Source organism: Drosophila melanogaster, chromosome 2L, assembly GCF_000001215.4.
Source record: "Drosophila melanogaster chromosome 2L".
Classification (NCBI taxonomy): Eukaryota; Metazoa; Arthropoda; class Insecta; order Diptera; family Drosophilidae; genus Drosophila; species Drosophila melanogaster.
This window is the reverse complement of record NT_033779.5, coordinates 16607324-16631270: the sequence shown is the minus strand read 5'-3', so window position 1 is coordinate 16631270 and position 23947 is coordinate 16607324. Positions and strand designations below refer to the sequence as shown.

The 23947-nt window shown below is 40.8% G+C and overlaps 2 protein-coding genes and 1 long non-coding RNA gene across 5 annotated transcripts in view; 1 reads left to right on the top strand and 2 right to left on the bottom strand.

Moving 5' to 3' along the window:
- Window positions 1-23947, bottom strand: part of mtgo (miles to go) — a 118203-nt gene that overhangs the window by 31948 nt on the left and 62308 nt on the right. For 2 of the 3 annotated variants that reach the window (NM_001273575.1, NM_135957.5), the window contains exon 3: window positions 8430-9435. The exons of the other annotated variant lie outside the window; for it this stretch is intronic. In NM_001273575.1, the coding sequence (NP_001260504.1) occupies window positions 8430-9339 (910 nt within the window). In that variant the 5' untranslated portion in view covers window positions 9340-9435. The remainder of the gene's footprint in view (window positions 1-8429; window positions 9436-23947) is intronic. 3 annotated transcript variants of the gene reach the window in all.
- lncRNA:CR44151 (long non-coding RNA:CR44151) lies at window positions 2098-2519 on the top strand. The gene has a single exon (NR_073791.1). It is a non-coding gene; the product is annotated as a long non-coding RNA:CR44151 (long non-coding RNA).
- On the bottom strand, window positions 21234-23901 carry CG4631 (uncharacterized protein). The gene has a single exon (NM_135955.3). The coding sequence runs from the start codon at window positions 23779-23781 to the stop codon at window positions 21391-21393; it is 2391 nt and encodes a 796-aa protein (NP_609799.1). The 5' UTR covers window positions 23782-23901; the 3' UTR covers window positions 21234-21390.

Genomic DNA, 23947 nt, shown 5'->3' with positions numbered 1-23947 from the left:
ATATATTCCTTCTTGTTAGATGTACAATCACATTATTCATTACATATTGATTTCTCTGGTATTCCAGTTTTCGTGCTGACATTCGATACTTGTTCGATGTGTATATCTTAATTTATATATCCGTTGACATGCAGACGACCTTAGACCTTCCTTTAAAATTGCTAACCCAACACATCTACCACCCACCGAGCCGTCAGTTCAGGAAAAATGACAGCGGCAACTCATTAAAAAGCAATTAAAAGACTTTTTTGTTGTGCGGGACACAGGCGTCTGAGAAGACACTCAATAGCCGCTGGCCATTCGCAAGGTCAACACGCACAGAGTATGTATATGAAAATAAATGTAAATTTGTAAATATATATATATATATATGGGAATCCGTGTATATAGCCGATGTATTGTCTGGCGTGTGTCTGGCTCGGGAGCTTCCAGGCCTGTGGCAAACAAAAACATATTACGCATACGCCACCGAAGGACACGCAAGGCAAACAAACAAGAAGAAGGCGGCCGCAAAAACAAGGACAAGGTGGATGTGGACGGGGTGGGAGTCGGGAGCCAAGGGCTAGATTCTCGACCAGATACGCAGGATATATAGATGGGAAAAATATATAGAGTATAAGATATCAAATGAGCTAAACGAGAAGTTTCTAAGGGAAACTTATAACATATAATACATTTTGTAATCGTTTTGTGAAATACTCAAGAGCATCACTTTTTTAGTAGATAATTTCACTACACATTTACAATTTTAATTAGCTTTAGCTAAACATTCTACCCCGTAGCATCATAAATCTGAGCTGGTTTTGGAATACTACCAACTTAAAAATTACAACCATCCACCGCTACTATGATGATAAATAAACCGTCCACCCCTTTTGCTTAAAATCCCAGCTCGCTCACAAAAAATGGCTCATTGTCGTAAGGCAAAAAAGAATCCACGACTTTTAAATTCGCCGCCTGTTTGTTTGTTTTTTTTGTTTGAGGCTAACGAAACGTAGACCGAAATGGCCAAAACGTGTTGACAGTTTTCCCGGCTGCGGCTGCGGCTGCTTCAACTTCTTTTACATCTTCATCTACATTTTGCCCCCAAATCCCAAATCTCGCCTTAAGCATGTCCTTGAGCTGTACAATTTATTGCCGCTTTAAGTTATTTTGTCATTCTGCATTATTTCGTTTAGTTTTCCCATAGCATTTTGTTCAGCGTTGATTTTTTCACAACTCGCTTGCCTTTCTCCATTTTGTTGCGGGTGCCTCTGCCACACCCTGATTTCAATACGAAATTGCGCAATGTATTAAGAAAGCATTTTCAAGCAATTTAAAGGCAATTTTCCCACTCTCATCCGGCAAAGAAAAAAGAAATTTATGCGAATTTGTTTATTCTCTTCACTGTGAATTCGATTCATGGGGGAATTTATTTGGTGCCCGACAGTGATTATATGGCCAATATTGCGGCTTACTGCGGATTACACGGACTCCAAAAGGTATATTAAAAGATATATCTTCGAATGGGTCTTTTTTCTGGCCTATAAGCGTTAAATGCCTGACTTCATTGGCTCATGCATTGCAAATGTCACATTGTGCGAATTTAATTAGGTTGGCAAAGTATTACTTAAAGTAAGTTAAGCTTTATTAAATCACAATTGGAATTGTGTGCACTTTATTGTTAGAGATTTGTTCATTGTTTGTTATACATTTGTTTGTCGATGCATGTGGCATTCAAAGTTCACGGTCATATTTACCGGTGGCTATGCCAAAAAAAAAATATTACCCGTAGTTGTGCACAAGTACACAGGAAGAAATTCCATACCAATAATTAAAATACAGATTGAGAATACGTAGTGCTCACATTTTTTGAAAAAATTAAATTCAACATTTATTTATAGTGGTTAAATAAATATATAACTTATGAATTAAGTGTAAAGTTATTGAAGAACCGGTTTTGGTACCATATGAAGTGAGTGAATTTTGCTTTCGGTGCATGTACTCCCCACAAACCAAATCAAAGCGAGTGAAATTCTCATTTGACACGCAAAAAATGCTATTGTTGTTTCTCCACATTTTTGTATTTATTTTCTTCTTTTTGCCCATTTTGTTTGTGTTTTCCATGTGGGCCGCAGAGATTTTGCGCTTGAATATCAAACGCTGCAAAGGGGGGCGGGGCGGGAAAATCAATTACGTGTACGCGTCGCAAACGGATGTGGCAGACTACAACAGCAACACCAGCAAACACCAGCTATACCATCAGCTTTACCATCCAAAGCGGCAACACCAGCAACATCAACATTGCCACTTTAAGCCGGAAATGTGCGACAACCACAAGAGCTGGACGGGATTAGGCAGCGGAGCAAGTCGAGGGTCAAGCTCCATTCCACTCCTCGGATCTCTGGAGCGACCACGTGCCTGACATTTCAATTAAATTGCCAAAAAATATCTATACGCTGCGAGATTTATATCCCGAACACACGCACCAAAAACTTTAAGCCCGAAAAATGCAAACGAATAAATTGCGCTTCTTTGGCAAATCCCAAGCACACCAAATGAAAATATAAAAAATTGCGAAAAAATATGTACGAAATATATGTATAAAGAAAATTGGGAAACAACTTCCGTTTGATGAGAGTTGCATAAAAATACGGATCACAATGGAAAATACTTTTTTGGTCAATGCCAAAATGAAACACGTTTTTTCGCTTTTGAACAAATGACATGGAAAAAGAGTTATGGAATGAATGCATGGCATTATACTACATATTATTATATTAAATATAGCTTATTCATTAGTTCTTATTTAAAATGAAAAGGTACCACAGATAAACTGTAAATCTGCGCTGCCTTACCTATTAGGTTAAAGAAATTCTGATTTATATACAAATAAAATTTCAACTTCAAATGAATTTTCTATGAGTATGGAGAAGTCCCCTTCACATTGCAAATTTACTAGAATATATGGACAAGGCACTTAGATGATAAGCCCCTGAATAATTACTGTCTTAAGTGAAGCTAATGATTTAGCAAAATTATGTAACTGTCTGATAAACTCCGGTGAAACAGCTTGTGTAACAAATTGAATATCAAACGGAGGTGCATGGGTGATATAACTTTTAAGCCATACACGTATACCCAGCGCAGCTCAAACTGTGCAAATTGCAATTAGTGCCTAGTTGAGTTGAGAGTGTGAGACACTGACTAAATGACTAAATGAGCGATTGAGAAACTGACAGGCCAACGCAACGAGCAGACCCCGTGCCCGAATGATATAATTACGTTTCAATTAGTGCAGCAGTCTGCTGCCACATGCCCCGCAAAACTTGCAACAAATTATATTAAATGAGGAAGCCAGATGCAGGCAGACGGATGTTGGCGCTGGGGGGATTCGGGTAAAGCCCATTAAGGCGGTGATATACTGACATTGATAGTAGAGAAAATGCATCAGCTCAAGTTCTCCGTACTTGTACAAATGCCGATTTCATCTCGTTCGTTTAGCATGCAAACAAATGTTTCTGCTTCTGCTGATACCAAAAATTAATTAAGCTCCTAGGGTGGCGCAAAAATAAATAGAGTTGCTGGTTTAAAAAATATGGGTCACGACGCCAAGACAATTGTTGAGGGGGGGGGGGGGGCGTTGACAGTTCGAGCTCATCGCCAAAAACTTTAAATATGAATACTCTTATGGGCGGCGAGCCACAAATTTATGCAACCTCATGTCGCCTTTCATCCTGCCCAAACTTTTCAAAGCCGTAAGCAATTTGTCATTGGAGACTTTTGACAGCATCGTCGTCGCTGTCATTAAGTCCGTCCGTCGCGAAGGAAACTCCCCTTGAAGACAAATGCGATGGATTTGGATTCCCCCAATGCCGGAAACTGGGATTCGTGCGCTATAATGCTCCACTTGAAAGTGAGGCATAAAACTCGATGCGAGATGGCCAAACTATCGGTTTGAATTTCGAGTTTTGGCTAACCTTCGGATTTGGCATAAAATCGAAGCATCGAAGTCAGCGAGGCGAAGTCTCGTTTGGGGTGTATATATATGCAAATGCAATGGGGTTATATTCCGTGGGCCACCGACAATAAAATCGAGCAGAAGCGAGGAAGCCAATAAATCTGTGCCGCCAAAGCGGCTCGTAAAAATGGACAAGTTTATGTGGATTTTGAGGCAGGCGAAAGGGGTTAAGAGCAGCTGCCATAGATACCGCCACATATCGTGCATTTCGAAAAGCTCTATGCTTTTTAGCTGTTTTCTACCTATGTACATATATATACATATACATACCTGTGTCGCCTGGCTGGCTGACTGCCTACAGTTTGACAGCCACTGACAAGACATTTTATGCACTTTTCTTTTTACGACCCACAGGAATTCGCTGCGAAGAGCTAAGAGCTTGTAATATGACATCACAAAAGGGGACACAGGACCTTCGACAATGTCCTTACTTGCAAAATGGAAATGTTTGCTTATGCCTCACTGAACAATTGTTGGGTTGGAAAGCGAAACGGGTAGCGAGGGTCTGGATAGACCCTGGGAAAAACGTTTTATGTGCGAATAATAAGTAACAATCATTTGTGGATTCTATCAGCAGTGTTTGCACAAGTCCCTTTGTCCTTCTCGCCCATTTCCCCCCCCCCCCCCCCTAATTTGTATTACTTTGTGACACAGTTTTCTTCTGGCTTTTACAAGCAGGTGGCGTCTCGACTCGAATTACTTCGTTACTTCAGTCACTTCAGTAAAGAAGAGCTTGTGGCTCTATTTCGCAAGAAAGAACGAAAGATGAATTATTATTTGTCAGCTCGTTTAATTTTTCGGGCTGGCTTCGGCCAAACATTAAATGACGGAAGAGTGCCGAAAAGTTCAAAGTGCAGAGTTCACAGCATGGCTTGCTTGCCCCCTTCTTCGCCCCCTCTCAGAATATAATAACTCTTAATAAGCCGAGGGCGTTCGATGTGCGGGTTAATTAAAAATTATTACCAAAGAGATTAACCGAAAAATGGGTGCCAGCGGGATACTATACTATGTATAATGGCCAGATATTGGTTTGCTCGCTCCCTCATGACTTTCCACCCTGACTTTCCCACCCAGACATTCCTGTTTGCTCTCAGGGATTTCGATCTGTGGACAAGTGTTGATGTAACACTTAGATTTCCCATCATTGCCCGTTTTTCTCTTATTTGCTCTCTAGTTTCACATATGTCTTTCTCGTAGGTTCATTGACTGAGTGTACTTAATATCGAAGATGTTTGCTTTTCTTGTATTTATGTATTTATGGGAACATTATTTGTTAATGACCTCAAAACATGTGTTTTAATACGACTAAATAAGGGGTTGGAGAAAATGTATCAGCTTCACTAAATCCAATGGGATATAATCTATAAATCCAATTGAAATTATTAGATTTGAATACTTGAATTTTATATTTCTATATGTACAGAAATAATATATTTGATTGCTGTTTACAACAATTTGCGTTCTATTTTACAATCTAATAATATATATCTCAACTTATTTGAGCAACATTCCGAAGATCGCATCCAAAACAAGTCGTTCTAGATTCAAGATTCTTCAAACGATGGCCTTCAGCTACATGCCCTTTTATCAGCCTTCAATTCCAATTCCAATTCCCTTCCATTTTTTTTTTCCTTCTACTTTTCATTTGTTCCGCGCTTATTAGGGCTGACCGCATAAAAATCTAGGGTGTGGGCATATAAAATAATAGAAATTATGTTGATTAGAGACTCGGACTCGGCAATCAACACCATGCGGGGTGACCCATTGGCCAGTGGCCACCCACTTCTTCGGAATATACACCAGAAATACTAACATATCTCTACCCCATTTAGCTAAATATTTTTTGCACCACAAGTTGAAGGAACTGGGAAGCAGAAACAAGAGCCTGCTCAGCATTCTTATAATTATAACATGCTCAGCATCCATATCAATATAGTAAAGTTGCCGTCGACCCGGGCGCAAATTCCATTAGAACTCACAGGGCGCACTACGAGAAGTAGGTTCTTTGGGTTGGTGGGGGTGGGAAGGGGTAGGGGGTTGGGACTTGGGGACTTGGGGGGGAGTCTGCCCAAGTCTCAGGCCCAGCACGCACTCAGAGCCCATTTCCTCTGCAAGTTTATTCGATTAACAACAATCAGGCCGGGCCAAAGTCGATTGGAGCTGAGGGTAAAGGCAAAGCTGTCGGGGAAATCACTGTACAAAATATTCAATTTAAGCAGTGAATTTTCTGAATCTCATAGATTTCGTGTTTTTTTTTTAATATTTGCAACACAATGGAGCACATATAAATTATAATTATAATGGCTAAATTAGAATATTCCTATGATTAAGATCTGTTAAAACATTTGAACTTATTTAGCTATTATGTGATATATTATTTTGCAAAACTTTTGATTTTCCGAACTTTTACTTGAAAGTTAATTATACCTTTACTTTGTCAGTTACAAAATAGTTCTGTCAGTGCAAGGTAAACGTCTTAAATTATGATTTTCTGTTTTCATTATAGGTGGCAATTATTTCCCCCCAGTGCAGGCGTTCTTGCCAAATGAGCAAAGGAAGCTAAAAGGAGGAAAACAGGGGCTTAGATAAGGGGCAAGAAGAGGGGGAGGGGGAGCGACAGAATGTGGAGGTAGAAAAGCCATTTACACTTCCCCCTTAATCGTAAATTATGTGCAACTTAGAGCAGAGAATACTCCCGTCTCCATGGCACTTTCTACCGGGTCTTCAATGTTGACATCAAACTAAGTGACAAAGTTCCATGGGCGGCGGGTAGTCTTTAGTGGGTTTAAGAGGAGGTAATGCTGGGTGGATGTGGGTGTGAATAACTGCCAGCCTCACATGCAAATTCAATTAGCACATGGAGAACACACACAGCATGCTTGCTGTGTCTAGTGTAAGACGGTGTCGTTACGGAGGAGGGGAGGGGGAGGGGGAATCGAATTAGAAGATGCGCCAAAAAACAATCAAAAAGATACCAAAACTGAAGTCTTGTCTCGACTTACGCCGAGTCGATCAATGGCTGCTCTTTGTTTCACCCCCCCTCCCGCGCAGCAAAAACCACAATTAAGGTTAATGACATTGATAAATTGAAAATGTTGGTTATCGAGGTTTTTGGGTTGCGTGCAAAACCTGATCAAATTCAATTATATATTTTGCCAACACACACTCCATCAGTTTGTCCACATCTGATTTCTTCTCGAGTGACACAATTCTGTTCTATTTCTGTGCGTATATCTCTGGATGGGATTGTCGGTCAGTTCGTTCGGCTTGGTCAGTTAAGTTCCAGTTCGACTGGCTTTTTTCTATGTGTCCATTTCAGTTTGTGTGGGTGTTTCGAAATAATCATGCTAATGCCAAATCACAAATGTGAATTGCTTGTTATATCGCCAAGCTATGCGTATAGGGTGTTCATTGTGATATCTTATAAATTCTAAATAAATATAAATATCTTTATAAATTCCTAGACACCCTGTATTTTACGTATGTTTCTTACTTCTTATGCTAAATAGACATACATTGTATGTATTAAGAACGTATGTACTAAGAACGCGAACTGGAACTTAAGTCGCTGTCGAATCTGAAACTGGATGCCATATCTATTAATATATATGTATATATATTTTTCGCTCTGGATGCCGTTTTGTTGCTGTTGTTATGGAAATTCAAATGGTACCGAGTGCAGTCACTGGGAGCAGTGGAAAAAAAAGGCGATTTAGAGCTAATTTGTTGCCTGATGATATTAAATGACTGGCGTATGCGGAGCTGGGCTTCCAAAAGGGTCATTCTAGCCTGGGAGGAGGAGTGGAGGACGCATTCCATGTCGGGGAGATAAATCAAATGCAAAGTTTACTTGTTGACTTTGCGGACGGATGGGGCGGTGGTTTGAGGTTGAGGTTTGCTCCTCAGCAGATTTAAATGCCAAATGTATACAGCTTACTGCCAGTGGGAGGTGAAGTGGACTGCTTTTGGTGGGTTGATGGGTTGGGATGGGTTGGGATGGAATGGATGGGTAAGCTAAATATGGCTTTCGTCTATTTTTAGCATTAGGGCGGAGCACTCCCATCTTTTCGTCCATTTTTGTTTGTTTGTCGCTTACCAAGTTTTTTTGGCAGCTTAAGAGCTCGACAACTGCATCATCGTGGCGAAGGCTTAGCGAAATATCTTTTGACGAATTGAGATACTTAGCCAGGGGATTACTTCAGCTGTAATTAGCTGCACCAAGACTGTTTCACAGTCTTAGGGGATATTTTATTTCTATTAAGCACAGTTGCATTTTACAGTGAATTATGAAAAATTCCCATATGAAATGCTGAATACTAAATGCACAAACGATTTAAGGCATTTAAAATGACCAATATGTTTTTTCTGATTTCACAATTTTAACTAAATTCCCACATCCTACATTTAAAGGCTTAATCTGTGGACTCACCGTATTCCGTGGACATGGCGCACATGGGCTGGTGGTGGTGCGGGTGTGGGTGGTGCGGATGCTGCGGACAGATGCCCTCGTGCGGATGCGGTGCGATGTAGTATTCCGGCGGATAGAACTCGCCCGGATACTGGATATACAGCTGACCCGGCGGCAATGGCGCAATGCCATTCGTACCGTTACTCAGACCGTTCACCTGACCTCCGGAACCGCCACTGCCGCTGGACAGGCTGCTCACGCTGCTGGCGGAGGAGCCACCGCCGCCGTTGGGCGAAATGCCACCACCACCAACCGCCACGCCGGACCCACCGCCGCCGTGGCCATTTTCGTGGGGTGGCGGTAGATTCGGGGGCGGTGGCGGCAGTGGGGCGTGGTGCAGGGCATGGGGCGGCGGCAGGTGGTGGTGGTGCTGCATGGCCGCCATCAAGGCCAGCTGCTGTTGTGGGTGGTGCAGCGCGCACACGGGCGGCACAATCTGGGCGCCCTGCGGCGGAGTTGCGGTTTGCTGCAGCAAAGGCGGCGATGCCGGCAGCGAGCAATTCGATGAACCGCCATCCGAGGGAGAGTGTTGCTGCTGCTGCTGTTGCTGCTGTTGCTGCGGGCCATGTTGCTGCTGCAACTGTGGCGGTGGTTGCTGCGGCTGCTGCTGTTGCTGCTGCTGCTGCTGCTGCTGCTGCTGCTGCTGCACCAACAAGTGTTGCTGCGGTGCCGGCAACATCACCATAGTGCAGGCGGGCGAGGCCGGATTGCTATTCAAACTGGTCGTTGATGAGGTTGTCGAGGAGCAACTGCCACCCGCATTATTGTTGCTAGTTATTATTGTTCCGTTGGTGTTGCTTATGCTGCTGTTGCTTATGTTGCCGTTGTTGTTGCTGCTGCTGTGTTGCTCTGCAACATTCAGTCGCACCATGGTATTCCGTTTTCCGAACTCTGTCTGCCCCGTTTCTGTGATTTAGGCCACTTTTAGCATGTTTTCAGTTTAATTATTATGCGCTACTTTGTCTATCTGCAAAAGGAACACAGTGTTTGTCTTAAATTAATAGTTGCACACAGGCGGAGCGTAGCGCCTTTGTCGCTTTGTTACCAATCCAATAACGTTATCATTTCTTTGCTGCGATAAGAGCGGAGACAAAACAATCCACCCACCCACTGGCCCTCGCCCAAGGTTATCAGAAGAAATTCCAAGAATTCAACTACTCTGTCTTCGAAGAATTCGGGAATGGGGAAAATTACAGTAAGCTGATGTCTATTTCATTTAAGCGCCTACAGCTGATAATGTTGTATTGTCGATAAAGTAAATACATATCAATATTAGAGTGTTTCTCATTTAAGAATTTGTAGATTCTGATTTACATAAGCGCGAGAAAGAGCAGTACACAGTACTAAACTTTAATTTGGAAAACGATTTGAAAAGTATCTGATTTGCAGTGAACTCTTTCATATCTCTAGGCCAAATAAGCAGAAACCACACACGAAATGTCAACACATGTGTTCTGATTTTTAATTCACGTACGTAGAACCGAATGTTTACGAATTAAAGATCAATGACGAAAGACTTCCGTTCCACGCAGCATTTCCAGGAACATCAACGATAAGATGAAAGATGCTGGTCATAGATAATATTTTCCATGAATCTAGTACTGGGACTAAATCCAATTGAAATTATCTCTCCAAATTGCTGACAGCATCCCAGGCCTACGGCAATTGTTGTTTTCGTTGCTCAGCCAAACAATTGCGAATTGTAACCAGAATTGCGCATTGTGTCAATTTGACAAATAATTGAAATATTTTCACAAAAGGCACAAACACAGAGCTACAATGAATGTTCGATGGGGAGGGAAATTCAGGGGGTTGATTGCTGGGGAAACACCACCCACATGCATTCATAGAAAAAAATACAATAAAAACATAGAATAGCGACGCAGATAAGAGTGAAAACTAGCTAATAAAAACAACAACAAAAATAACAGCCACAGTACAGCAGCGGGCACTTAAATGAAACCCCGCAAATAACAAAAAGGGGGAAAAAAAATGTGGGGGGAAACACAAAACAGAAAGACGAAACTGCAGAACAAAACAACAACGGCAAAATTAAAACGTAAGCGTGTCTTAATCGTTCGATTTGACATTCCCCCGCTCTCTTTAATACACTGAAAACAAATACATACCTTTCATACACTTTAATATTTATAATAGCTTAAAAAAATGTTTTCCAATAAGATTTACATATGTTTAGATAGCAAAATCGTAGTGGTTTGGAAAAGTGCACAGTTTTGAAATAAAGTATGGAAATTTTTTTAAAATTTGCTTTAAAATTTTGAATCCCTTTTGCCTCAGTGCCCACTTTCTCCATCTCCATTCAACGTGTCTGTGTATGTCTGTTCGTCGCACCCGCATTTTTTCTGTCTGTAAAGAAATTTGATGCCTGCGCTTTGTTGTTGGGTGTTTTCATTTAGCTGTTAATGCAGCTTTACTTTAATGGGTTTCTTTTTGGCCCTTTCGCTCGCTACGTCTGTCCGCATTTATCGCACCTTCCACCAACAACTGACCAAACGTCGTTTTTTTTTTTTTTTTGACAAAGGTGTTGGGTGTTGCATATTTGAGGAGTGAAAAAGGTAGGGTTCAGTGAACTGAACCCAACTGACAAAATCATTTCCATTTCGGGGAGCACTGAGTTTCCGCATCATCGTCCAAAAATGTGTGAAGCACTTGAAAAGTGAAAGAAATGCACTCCATAAAAATTCCAACTTCGATCACAAAATGCAAATGATATTGAAGTGGAGAGATATGAAAGGTTTTTGGAGTAATAAAAACTTTGAACTCTCTGAAAACAGTATTATGTTCTTATAAAATTAGCTTCGAAAATAAAACATTCCATGATTAATTTTCTTTAGTGCTCTCGTACATTCAAATGTGGTAAAGTTTTAATTGCCAATGATTTATAAGCTGGCAACTATGTTTCCCACAATGCAGGCGGATTCCTTACAATTCATGCTAACTGCTTAAAGATACTTCAGAAAAGCACTCCAGCTGAAGATGGCAATCTGAATGGAGTTACCAAGTTTTACACAGCCCCACCAGCAACTTGCCAGACATTATCGTGGGCCAGAAGTAGAACAATCTGTTTGCGCTTAGGAATTTCCATTGCAAATGCTTTGCGTGGGTTGCATTCTAATTGATTTAGTGCGTCTGCACCGCCAGCAATTACCACCAAACAGTTGCTGTTCCCGCTGCATAATGCTTTGGGCCAAGATGATGAAGAAGAAGAAGAAGTGCCACAAGAAGAACCTGGCCAAGAAGTAGCATTCGGCGAGGGGGGTGGGGGATTGGTGGTTGGGGCTTGAGGATGGGGGGCGCTGCAGTCACAACAACAGAGTGAATGAAGTGCGACTGTTGTCACCTGTCTCAATATGCACTCTCGTACCTGTCTCAAGTACTCCCGGAGACCTCGGTCTTGCCCTCTCTCTCTCTCTCTCTAGCTCACTCACTCGCTCCTCTCCCCTTCTCTGTGCCACCGAAGACCCTCACCTGCCGCAGTTCACACCTCTGCACACACCCACCTACACGGGCACAAAGAATGTCAAATGTTAATTCAATTGGTGATGGTTAAATTCACATTTAACATGAAATTATTCTTCGCATGTGAAGATTAACATCGCTACGCTTATTCCGGAGAAAATTAATATAAATTTGGCCAATATTAAACTACAATATTTTTTTTTGTAATAATAAATACCGGTAGAAACAAAACGTTCAACAAAGTTGTTGTTTTCCTGATCAAATCGCATGTATGGTTTGCTTTTTGGAAATAATTAATATTGAAAAAATCTAAATTCATTCTTGAAGATTTTATCATATTTTAGATTTAAGTAAAACTTTAAAATATTTTTTTATTTACTTGGAATTTCTAGCGTTTTTCGTAGTGTGCCAGAGACAATGAGACACGCACCTCCAGCGCTGCCGTTGACGTCGCCGGCAGACAGCCAGGTGAGCTCAGGTGAGCGGGCGGGACAGAGTGAACCGAGACGGAGGACACCACGCGGAAATCTACGCAGCTTAGCAATGTGCTTCTTTCTGGTTTTTTTTTGTGTTTGTTTTCCTTTGGTTTTTTTTCCGCTATATTTAATGGCAGACAGATGAAGAGGAGACATTCGTAGACTTTTTTTCTTAACACCCGCCGCATTTGTGTCAAAAGTGTCTAGACCGGCTTCAGGTGGTTACTGAGTGAAAACTTGCCCCCGGGTTTTTATTTTGTCAGTAGGTGGTACCTGGATAGTGGGTGGTGGAGCTGTGGGTGGGCGCGTCGAGGCCACTCAACGGCAACGCATTTGCGACACGTTGAGCGTCTTGATGAGGCCATTTGTTGGAGTATCGGAGGAGCACCTGTCCCCCCCCCCCCAACCAAGCCATCCCACCGCCACCGCCAGCACCCATTCCGCCCACTTCCCAATCCGAGTTGTCAACGGAATCCTGAACGTGTCGTCAGATCCGCCGCTGCGGAAGGTGCCAAATGTCTAATGAATTATTGAGCAGCGGAATGTCGTGATGTGGCAATCAAGTCACTCAAGAGGATGTCAGAATGCTTGACGCAGCTGGAAAATTGGTCATTTTAGGGAAATTTAATTACATACAATGCTTTCTTTAATTAACGAATATTAGGCCTGACCAAAAAAAGTAGCCATATTGAAAGAGCCATCGGTCTAACTTTCTTCCGACTGCAACGAATAACAATTACCTTTAATGAGTCTTTGCCAAGTTCAGTTTTGCTTAAAAAGTAAACGAAATTAGCATTTTTCGTGCTCGACAGATTGCGGATTGAGTTAGTGGAAGTGCTAAATATTTCAGGGCTTCTCCTTTTGGCCAACTCAACACTTTCCCACTCACGGAAGCCAAAAGACAAAGTAATTCTTCCCCCACCCCTCCGATTCTTCTTGGCTTTTCTCTAGTTGGCGTTGGTGTAGCCGCTTAACAAATGGCTTACTTTGTGTGCAAATAGTAATGGAGCAGAGGCAATTTTTCTAACGGTAATTTCTAACATTTACCTAGTTACCGTTAATAGACAAGTTGGCCAAGTTGGCGAGAGCCGCCAAGACATGGAAAAATGTCTAGAGAGGGGAGTGAGGAAAACTGCAGTCAATGGCGGCCATTTCACAGCTTTCTTTCTTTTTCTGCGCTCGAGTGCGTCGTGTCTGGAAAATTCTCCAAGGGGCAAAATGGGAGGCGAAATGCGGAAAATGCTTTGGTGCGTTTTATGTCGTGGCACATTTTCCCCTGGCCAAGCTCAACGACTGGTTATCGGTTCCGTTTAGAATGGTTTCTGGTTCAAAAAACCTCAATTCAGGCCAGCCAAACAACCGGCAAAATGCCACCTGCAACATGCAACATGTCTCACATGCTGCAGCACCACTTAATTGCATAAGTCTCCCACCAAATACCTCCACAATTTCCCGACTAGCTTACAAAAAAATAAAACCCGAAAAAAAAAGACAAGATTTTACTATAGGCAACAAATTGGCCACCAACAACCGAACAACCTGTTGTATTGGCCAGCTTCTTCGTTTAATTACAGACACACACACACACACACACTATGTTAATGATTTTTTTGGCATTTCTGGTTATTGTTTGCATTTTTCACTGCTGTACTTTTTTTTTTTGCTAGACGAGTATCTGCAGTTGCATAAGGCGGCGTAATAAAAACAATGCAACTACAATTTGTGGCAGCGTTGGCGGCTAATTACTGCTACTATTGCATAAGGAAAGCTTCTTTTTTTTATTATTGCTGAGGCGCTGTGTGGCATGTGAGCAGGTTGATGATGACTCACATTTGGGAATAGATGCAGATTTGTCAAGAAAAATCTTTGTATTGTAGTTGAAAAACAAAGCACTTTTCTTTAAATATCTTCTGCAGTTCAGCAGAAACTTTAAAGCCACACCACAGCCACATTTTAACTAACCGATTGCATGGCTATTTGCCCGTCCTCGTACATACTCGTACATACGCCCCATGTCCATTAGTCAGGGTTGAAGGACCCCACTAATTAAAATGTTCGCCGAGTGCCAAGGATATCTGTTTGCATCTACAATGGTATGGTATATCAGAAAATGCATGTTTAACACGCCCAGTGGCATGCCAAAATAATCCGAAAACTGAGTGCGATTGGCGGGGAAATCCACCAGGCAAAGGAAAATACTGGTGGAGATAGACAGACACACATGCAATGCGGTTTTTCAATTTCCCGATAACTAACTAGCACGCGGGGCGTTGTTCGGTGGGCGTGGCTCGCTCGGTGTCGAAGGGGCATGTTAAGCCACACAAATGACTAAATGAACGCCCTTGGATTCACCAAGCAATTTTGATGCGGGTGCAGGCATCGCATTATGACAATGCTCGAAATGCAAATATTTCAACCATCATATGCGGGCCGGATAAATACGTTTTGACCGTAATGATAATCAATTTGTTATGAAAACTAACGGGGGAAAATACAAAACTAAACAAAATTCTGAAAATAACGCCGAAAAGATACGCATTTGTAATCTAAATGCTGTTTTGTATATGAAGTAGAATCAGGCGTTGCAGTTTAGCCAAACAAAAATGAAGCTGCGTTCTTAAAATAAGCTCGCTATGCTAACAAACTTTTTAAAATATAAAGTATATTTATTTTATTTCGTAGCATTGATTAAGTCATTTAATAGCTGTATTTCCGTGGAGAAATAAATATATATTTTTTTCTAACAATCATACAAAAGGGAAGCCGCATTTTTATGGCCCTATTGTCTGTGTGTGCTCTCATTTTTTGGCATTCCATACAATTTAAATGCAGCAGAAATAACACTTACAGTAGTTGCAGCCACACACACACACACACACATGCGCACACACTTCGGTAATGAAATAAATTATTAGAATTTATTGAAGTTTGGCGACAGAAGCGACTCGGCGACGAAGGCCATAAACTCTAAAATGTAATTTTATTGTTGTCGACAGTAAAAACTTATCTCATAAATGCAGCAATCATTGTGCCGCACACTGTGCGGAGAAAGAGATGGGGCCACATGGGCAGAAAGAGATGGCACGACGAGCACATTTGCATTTTCATAGTTTCTGTGCGGACGACTATGCTCGCCTTCTGATATGGCCCTGCTGGTTTTGGCCTTTTTGATAATTGCATTCCTTAACTGCAACTGTTTTTCCTTTTTCCCTTCTCCTCTCACTAATTGGTTGAAATTTCCATTCCGCCTTCGTTATAGTATATATAAAATTTTGTAATTTTGCAATTGTAGTTTGTTGGAGTGAAAAATTAAAACTGCAAACAAAAAGGCCAAACTAATTGTGGGCAAGCTGTGAAGCATGTAATTAGCAGCATGAGGAAAATACGATTAATAAAAAAAGGGAGTTTAAAAATTAAAAAAATTTTCAGCACACCAATAAAGAAATTTTTGGAGCTGCCCAAAAATAAAACGAACTGAAAGATACACCAAATAGTTAATAAGGAAGCTTGAAATGGACGTGGTTTGTTATAAAAGATACACGAAACGATTGGTACCAAATCATCGATGATGATAATGTTATCCACACAGCTCTATTAACTTTCAAATTGTTCAATTTATTTGCGTATTTATTGATAATATTCGCAACCAATTTTCCCTGCACTTTGCTAAATAATCCCCTTAGTCGAATAACCGGTCTCGGTTCTATTTCATCAGCAACTTAATCAATTTTCAATCTGTTTGCAAATCTCCAACGACAACAAATGCCTTGAGGTGCATCCATGTCTGGCTCTGTGTGATTTTAGGAGATTGTGGGAAATATCCGAAATTGCTAGTTGCATATGGCGAACGACAATCGCTGCAATGGGGAGGTACACAACAAAACGAAACAAAAAAAAAAAACAAAAAAGCCAGCAGAGGAGACCCCAAAAAATGTTCGAGAAATATTTATGGAGCGCACAGAAATTGCTGCAGCAATTTTCCGATTGTTGAGCTACGAGGAAAGAGCACTGTGCCGAACAAAAAAAAACAAAATAAATAAAATAAGTGCGGCAAAAATACCTAAACAAAAATTTAATCGAAACTCAGGGAGTGAAAGGTGGGCTAAAAGGGGCGTCACACTTGTATTCGACGGTTGAGTTAATTAGTTTATAAAGTTCGGGTTTTGTTTGTGCGCACCAGTTTGCAGCATGTGAGCAAATTGCTTTGGCCAAACACGTATATTAAAAAACAGCCCCATAAACACTGGGAAATATACATACATATATGAAATAACTAAAACCGAAACTGGGGAAAACTTCAAGCTTGGCTTTTTCCAACGAGCGACAACGAAATAAAAACAAAAATTGTTCATCCACTCGCTCTCTAATTGGAAACTTTGCTTGGCGTGAGGTTTTTCCCCCAATTATAACCAGATCTACTTTTTGTCAAAAGGGGGCTTGCCCCACCAACCCTTCACTTTACCTTTTTTTCCGCAGCAAACTTTGGTCAAAGATTTTTCGTTTTTTTTTTATTGCTGAAAGTTAATAATTTGTGATAATACTATCAAGTTTTTGTGCTTTTCTTAATATAGCTTTAAATATTGGATTGATTTTGTTACGTTTTTTTTTCATTTTGGCAAATTGAAAACTTTAATTGCTTTTTGTAAAGTCATGAAAATTGATTTAAATTTGACTGCAGTTGACATACTAAAAAGTTGATGGAAACTTTGTATATAGAAAATAATTGGAAATGTGTGCCAAACAAATAAAATCTAGATGTTTTTTCACTTTTTGGGTTGCAAATGATAAAATGAAATAAAAGCACGCTACCTTAAAGTGAAAGGTATTTAGTGTAGCTAAGCGTGGAAAGCATTCTGTTTCTGTTTGAAATATAGAATATTTTTTAATAATATTTTGTGTCTTTTTTAATCTGACCACCGAAAACAAGTAGACCACTTCGAGGCACACATAATTGCACTATGATTAGCTCCGATTATTGTTGATCTTTATTCGAGTGTTTCTTTATTTTCACAGCCATTGTAAAATCTCGGCACGCAATGCCTATAAAAGGAGCACTTACGAGTGCGTGATATTTGTATTAATGCAGGCTTTTCGGGAAGTACGCCTCCACAAGTGGAGGCCCAACTGGCTGTCATGTGAGGTGGCCGCAAAATTGGCCAGACAAAAGATGAATCAGCGGAATGGAAAGATTTCCATGACAAATGTCAAAAAATTCGTAGAACGAATATGCATATAAAACATTCATGTTTTGTCGAGCTTCTTTCCTCCTTTTCTTATTTTTTTTTTTATTGTAATTTGTCATATTTTGTCATTTAGCATTATAGTTTTGAGGCGGGCACACATATCTCATTTGGTTTCTTGGGTGGTGGGCTTCGTTTTGGGGAGTAAATTTGCTCAAATGCCGGCGCCTATAAACTCACACACATGTGCGATGGTGTGTGTTAGCTGCTTGACAACAGCGGAAAAGAGCGGAAATGCTGCTGCTGCCTAACCGAACCACCCCGAAAAAAAAACAAAAAAAAAATAAAAATAAAAATATAAGAAGAGCAGAATCAAACTAAACGGGGAACGGGTATGGGATTCCCCCAAACAATGAGTTTGGGCCAAGACCATGCCAAAACGGACATGCCAACGGCAACAACAATAATGCTGAGCACAATTTCGATGGCCGATGCCAAGAAAAAAGGCTAACACACACACACACACATACACACAGAGAGAAAAACAAACACTGTTTCAGTGAGCGGCACCAAACGGAAGGGACTTGACAACATACGCAACATGGGCGAAAAATGAGTGGCGACGACGCTGGAGACGCCGCACATGGCGTATGAGTGACGAAGCTCCGGCTTCAGACTCCGCCGGAGAAGGAAGAAGCAAAAAAAAAAAAAAAAATTGAACGAAAAAAATATAACCGACAACTAAGGCACACGCCCCGCACAGATTTGATAGTTTTTATCGATTTAAGTGGATTTTGGCCTCACACAAAACGAGCTTGCACTGAGGCGAAAGAGATAGCTTCTGCCGGGCAGAGAGGGATGGCAAGAAAGTGGAGAACCCCCCCCCCCCCCCCCCGAAAAGGGGCGAAAAGCAGCGGCAGGGACATCGCAGCTATATAGACAGACAGCCTTGGTTTTTGGCAAACGACGCGGCCCCAAACAAATAAACATAAAACAAGCAAAAATGTGCGATCTATCAAAGTGGCTAGTGGACGAATTGAGAGTTACCCTCACTTTTATATAAAATAAAATTGCAAAAATATTTTAGCACAATTAACTAAATATTAATAGATAAAATTTGAGTTATATTCCTGTACTCCTAAAGAGCAATAGGCCACTTTAGTAAATAAATTTAAGAACTTTCCATTGTACAAACTGCATTTTTTTAAGTTTGTTAACCAAATTGATCAGCAGAGCGTCTTTGATTCATAAGGGCATGTTCCAAAAAAAAAAAAAAAAAATTCTAGTTCGCTTATGTGCGGCTTGGCTGCCGGCATAGATAAGCGTTCTTTCGCAAACACAAAAGTCGAGCGAGAAGAGTGGAGATGGAGATGCTTTGACATCCGAAATCAAAGAGCAAAGTTTTGCGTATAAAGCATAAAGCTTCGACCATGAATTGTTTAACTTTTTGCCCGGCTCCAGCATTTTTCTTTATTATTTATTTTTTGTAGTAGTTCAAGCAGGAAGTATATGCGTGTGCCGCCACGCCCACCCTGCTCTAGCGCCCCTGTTCGTATTATACATTTTTTCTTCTTTTTTTTTATCAACACTTTTGCCTTGGGGTCCGAGGAAATGCGTAAAAATTATGCCACAGCTTGAACGACTCGACACGAGCGAAAGAAAAACGCACAGAAAATATACATACACATATATAATATAGAGGAGAAAAAAGGAAAATAAGAGAGAGAAAAAAAAAGTGGGAAAACAAAATGCCCCGGATACGGATGTTGGGCAAACCAAAGCCGGACAACCAATTTACTTTTATTTTATAGATGCCTGCTTAAGGTTTCTGCAGAGTTTTTCTTCTGAATCTCATTTTTTTTTCTCTTCATTTATTTTTTTTTTCGTTTCAAAGGCGTTAAATATTGCGCATAATTTATGCCTACCAGCAGAGCCAAAAATAATAAAATGAAGATAAAAAATGTATTTATTTTGCGCATACTTACGCATGGGCCAACTGCAAACTATTGCCCAACAAAAATGGCATTTTCGCATGGAAAAAGTGCCCGGCGCTAAATGCGCATAAATATTAAATGAGCTGGGGGAGAGTGTATCAATTGTTCTGGTGACCCCCCCCCCCCCATCTGGATCGGGATAACCCTGCGACTGGATCTGGTTGGAAGATGATGATTTAGTTTTCAGCACTCCATTGCAATAAATTCCGTTTGCCAGGCCATTTCCAACTGGTTTTGTCAGGGCGACTCTTGTCTGTCTACTCTCGGTACTCCCTATATATATAATACATATGTATGTATGAATTCTATCGTTTATAGCGAAATATACGCATATACATACATATATGTATATACGCAGAGGATCCCTCCCAACTGCTTGGCACTCAACATTATAAATTGCCGCATGAGGGGCCCCGGGATTCAGTAACTGGGCAAAGTCATTGCAGCCAAACAAAAACTTATTATTTATATACACACATATTTGTGTACTTGCCGCTGCGCTCGCAAAGTACTGATGGGATTTGCAGAAGGGTCTCCCCATTCTAATAAATAATTATCGTATTGTTTAAGTCTCGAATGGAATACCATAAATCATGACTTGGCCACTAGACGTCGCGAGATATTTGACTCTGAATTATTATCATCACAGTCACATCAGACTGATAAGCACCATGGCGACAGAGTGAGCAAGAGCCAAAGACTTTGGATACAAGAGAATGCGTGAAAAGTGGACATAGTAGAAGGGAATTTCCGGGTGAAACATTTGTGGGCGGTGGTTGGGTAACCTCAAGGAACTTGGCCTCCGGCGGAGCTATGATGATGAAATTTGGTACTGCAGCTGGTTTATATTGGTTCTTTAGCATAAATTAAATTCAAAGTATTCCTTTCACATCTTTTTTCTTGCTATATAGTTATTAAAGTGAACCCACAAATTATGTACACCAATTTTCCAATTAAGCTGAGTTACTCACTCTGTAAACCATATTCCAGCTGCTAATTTTGTACAATTTATTTAAAATTTATGCAGAGCAGTAGGGCTGTCCTGTTACTAAAATCTCGCATGAATATCTAATCGGTTTGTTCCTAAAACCCGGCTACTCAAACAGCCAAATTTGATAGGCCCACCCAGGGGCCAATAAAGTGAGAGGCACTTGTTACCAATACGATTCTCGGCTTTAGCGGAAAATTGCGCTCTTCCCACAAAACATTTGCCTTTTGGCTCAAGGCCTTCAGCTCTTCAGTACACGCATACATATATAACAGAAATTAAGGGGGTGGTAGACGTTATGGCCCCCAAAGTACAGTAAAAGCAACCAAAACGAACTGAAAGCTGAATGCCTCAAAACACAAGAACACTCGAGATTTTCAGCCAACTCAACTCTAGAGGAATAAGGTAAGTTTCGATTAGTAGCATGGTTTAAAGGAAATCCTTTTCAGCGGCCAGGCATTTGGCCGCATCATCATCGTTATCATTATCGATGTTCTAGGCCCAAATGAAATGCGGAAAAGCGAAACCAACTTTACCACAAGTGTGCTGCAGTGTTGCGGCTTTTAATCAATGCTAGGGAATATTTACCTTTTTGCTCATAAACTAGGCGAGAGTTTGAATAGTTTCAGTTAAACAAGTACACTTTTCAAACGAAAATTTAATAGGCGGTCAGGCGTGGTATCTCTATACAATCTCGGGTTAAGCTTAGTAACAAATATATACCATATGGATTTTAGATTATTCAGGTGAATATTGGATATAACATCAATCCGATAGATATATATATATTAAATAACGCTGCAATCATAACAAATAACTCAATTTCTTCAGTGTTTCCTCTCTGGAATACAATACTTTGGGCATGATTTTACAACTTTTACCGTGTGGTTTGTTTGGCTTTGCTTTGGTATTTCCATAATATTTATTTTGAGAACCCATCGCTGCTCGTTTACTATATGTGGGCAGTTCGGTACCATCTTCTGAATGCAATCGTTTTTTCCTAAAACCTCGTTCCGGTGACTTTCCCGATCTTCGGCTAAATACACTTTTTGTAGCACTTTTATCTTGACTATGAAGCTTACTGAAGTGCTTAGGTATCTGATCTCCAGCTTCAAGAAGAACATATTTTTCTGCTGGCATCACTCTTTCATTGCTGTAAGGTGTGGGTACACTAAATCGTACCCTTTTATTATTTGTATTCATCTCTAATTGTTTCTTTAAACTTTCCAACTCATCCTGGCTTACGTCCTTTAACTGAGTCTCTTTAGGCTTCTTTATGATACTTTTTGCAGGCTTTATTAGCATTACGGATTCTCCGGCAGTTTTTCTATTAAATTTTAGATTTCTAGCCCGTTCTTTTCTATAATCTTCGGGATCAGGATATTTTGGTTGAGGAATTATTTCATTCTTTGCCAAATGCGGAGTGTTATTTACAGATTTAATTTTATAGGTATCTTGTTGAATTTGATTTTTTAAAGTCTGCTTTTCTTGGCTACTACAAAGTTGTTTCACTCGATGTTGTGCTGAAACATGAGTTCGATTATTATTTGACCTTTTCGAAATTTCAGGTTTTTCGATTTCCAATTTCTTTTGGTTTTGCCTCGCCGATCGCAAGGAATTATTGCTTCTCTTCGTTATAATGTGGGCACTATCTTTCCTTGATTGAGAATACCCAATCTCTTTTGAAGGGAATACTGGTTTGGTGTCCTTTATTGCTTGCTGAAATGCTTTGAACTTATTTCTCTCTATCATCTCATTCCAGAAATCAAAAGTTCCCTTAGTTTTCTTTGCATCATTAATTCTTTTTATAAAGAGCTGCTCCCACTCAAGTTTTCTTTGTTGTTTAATTGGGATTATTAGATTATTGGAAATATTTTTTGTAGGCTGATTTTGATGATCCAGTATTTTTTTCTCCCAACTTATAGATTGCAACCTATTTCCTTGGTTAAATCTATTCTCAGATGGGTAAGTGTCTAAAGGCAATAGACTACTTCCTTTGAAGGGGTTATCCCGTCTGCTCAAGTGTTCATATTTACTTTTAAAACTGTGGTACTCTTCATCCAAAGGTTGTCGTCTGTAACGCGGTATTTCCAAAGGAAGACCACCACTTGGTAGACGTATCATTCTCTGAGGATCTCTGTGCAGCCAACTCCATGGCATACCATTGAAATATGGTTCGGGCATCATGAAACCACCGGAGAATCTGTTTTGGTTCTCAGTACAGGGTCTTACCCGCGGCCTTGGTGGCCTTCCATCAGCAAATAATTGTCTTGTATGTTGGTTTTGTACGACTGCAGCATATAGATTCGAGATGTGATTAATGTGAATAATTTGAGCTGCTTTTGGTGAAATGGGTGCCATTGGAATTTGCTGATTATAGTCGGAATCTAACATGGAACTTTCCAGTTCCTCTGCGCAGACCAACGATCTCATGGCCCCAGGCCTATTTGCATACGGGTTCAAAATTCCGGATCTCTGGATTCTGGGACTTCCGGCCTGGCAAGGACATCGATGGGGTGCATAGCCATATGGTATAGACTCATCCGAGGGATAACTATCTAGATCGCCACGTCTTTCGTATCCCAATCGCTTAAGTCCCGCCCACACATCACTTCCCTTCGATGGTCCTTTTTCCGTAATCCCCCGTCCCGAGAATGGCGTCATGGCATTTTTGCCACAATAACCGGGACTGTGAATGTTCCTCAAATCATCCGTCTGGCTTCTGCATCCCGAACAAGCGCTATTTTGTCCACATCTCTTCGGTAGATTGAGAAAATACTGGATCATGGATATGAGGATGAGCAACGTCCTTGTTGGTATGGAACCCCTTATGTTACCACATTCGTCGAATATCCCGTAGTATAGCTCACAGATGTCGGGTATAACAAACGGTACCTTCAGCGTATTCCAGCCTAACATCAAAGGATATAGAATTCTCGCAAAGACCTGCAGTGTCAATTGGTGTAGAAATTGGCAGACCGTACTGGACGACTTATTGACCATCTTGGCCAGCACCTGGATCATACAACCGTTTCTCTGACCCCATCGCCTCTCGCCCGAAACACAACAGCTGGCTGCCTTTCGTCCCTCCAAAAATGGCCGACAACTTTGGACACGCTGCAGACGTGGAAACTGAGGAAGACAGGCCATCGGGTTCGTGCGATCGCTATGCGATCTACAGCAGCAGGAATTCATTTTGGCCTGACCGTCTTGGCGTTCCGAAAACCAGGTATTTACGAAAGTACAAATTTTGTGATTGCCGCCAGTTCCAGACTAAAATTTTGAATGATTTCTGTGCTGTAATTTTCGAAGCATGCTGAGATACTAAAAAAAAAAACCTTTTACAATAAGCCCATTTAGT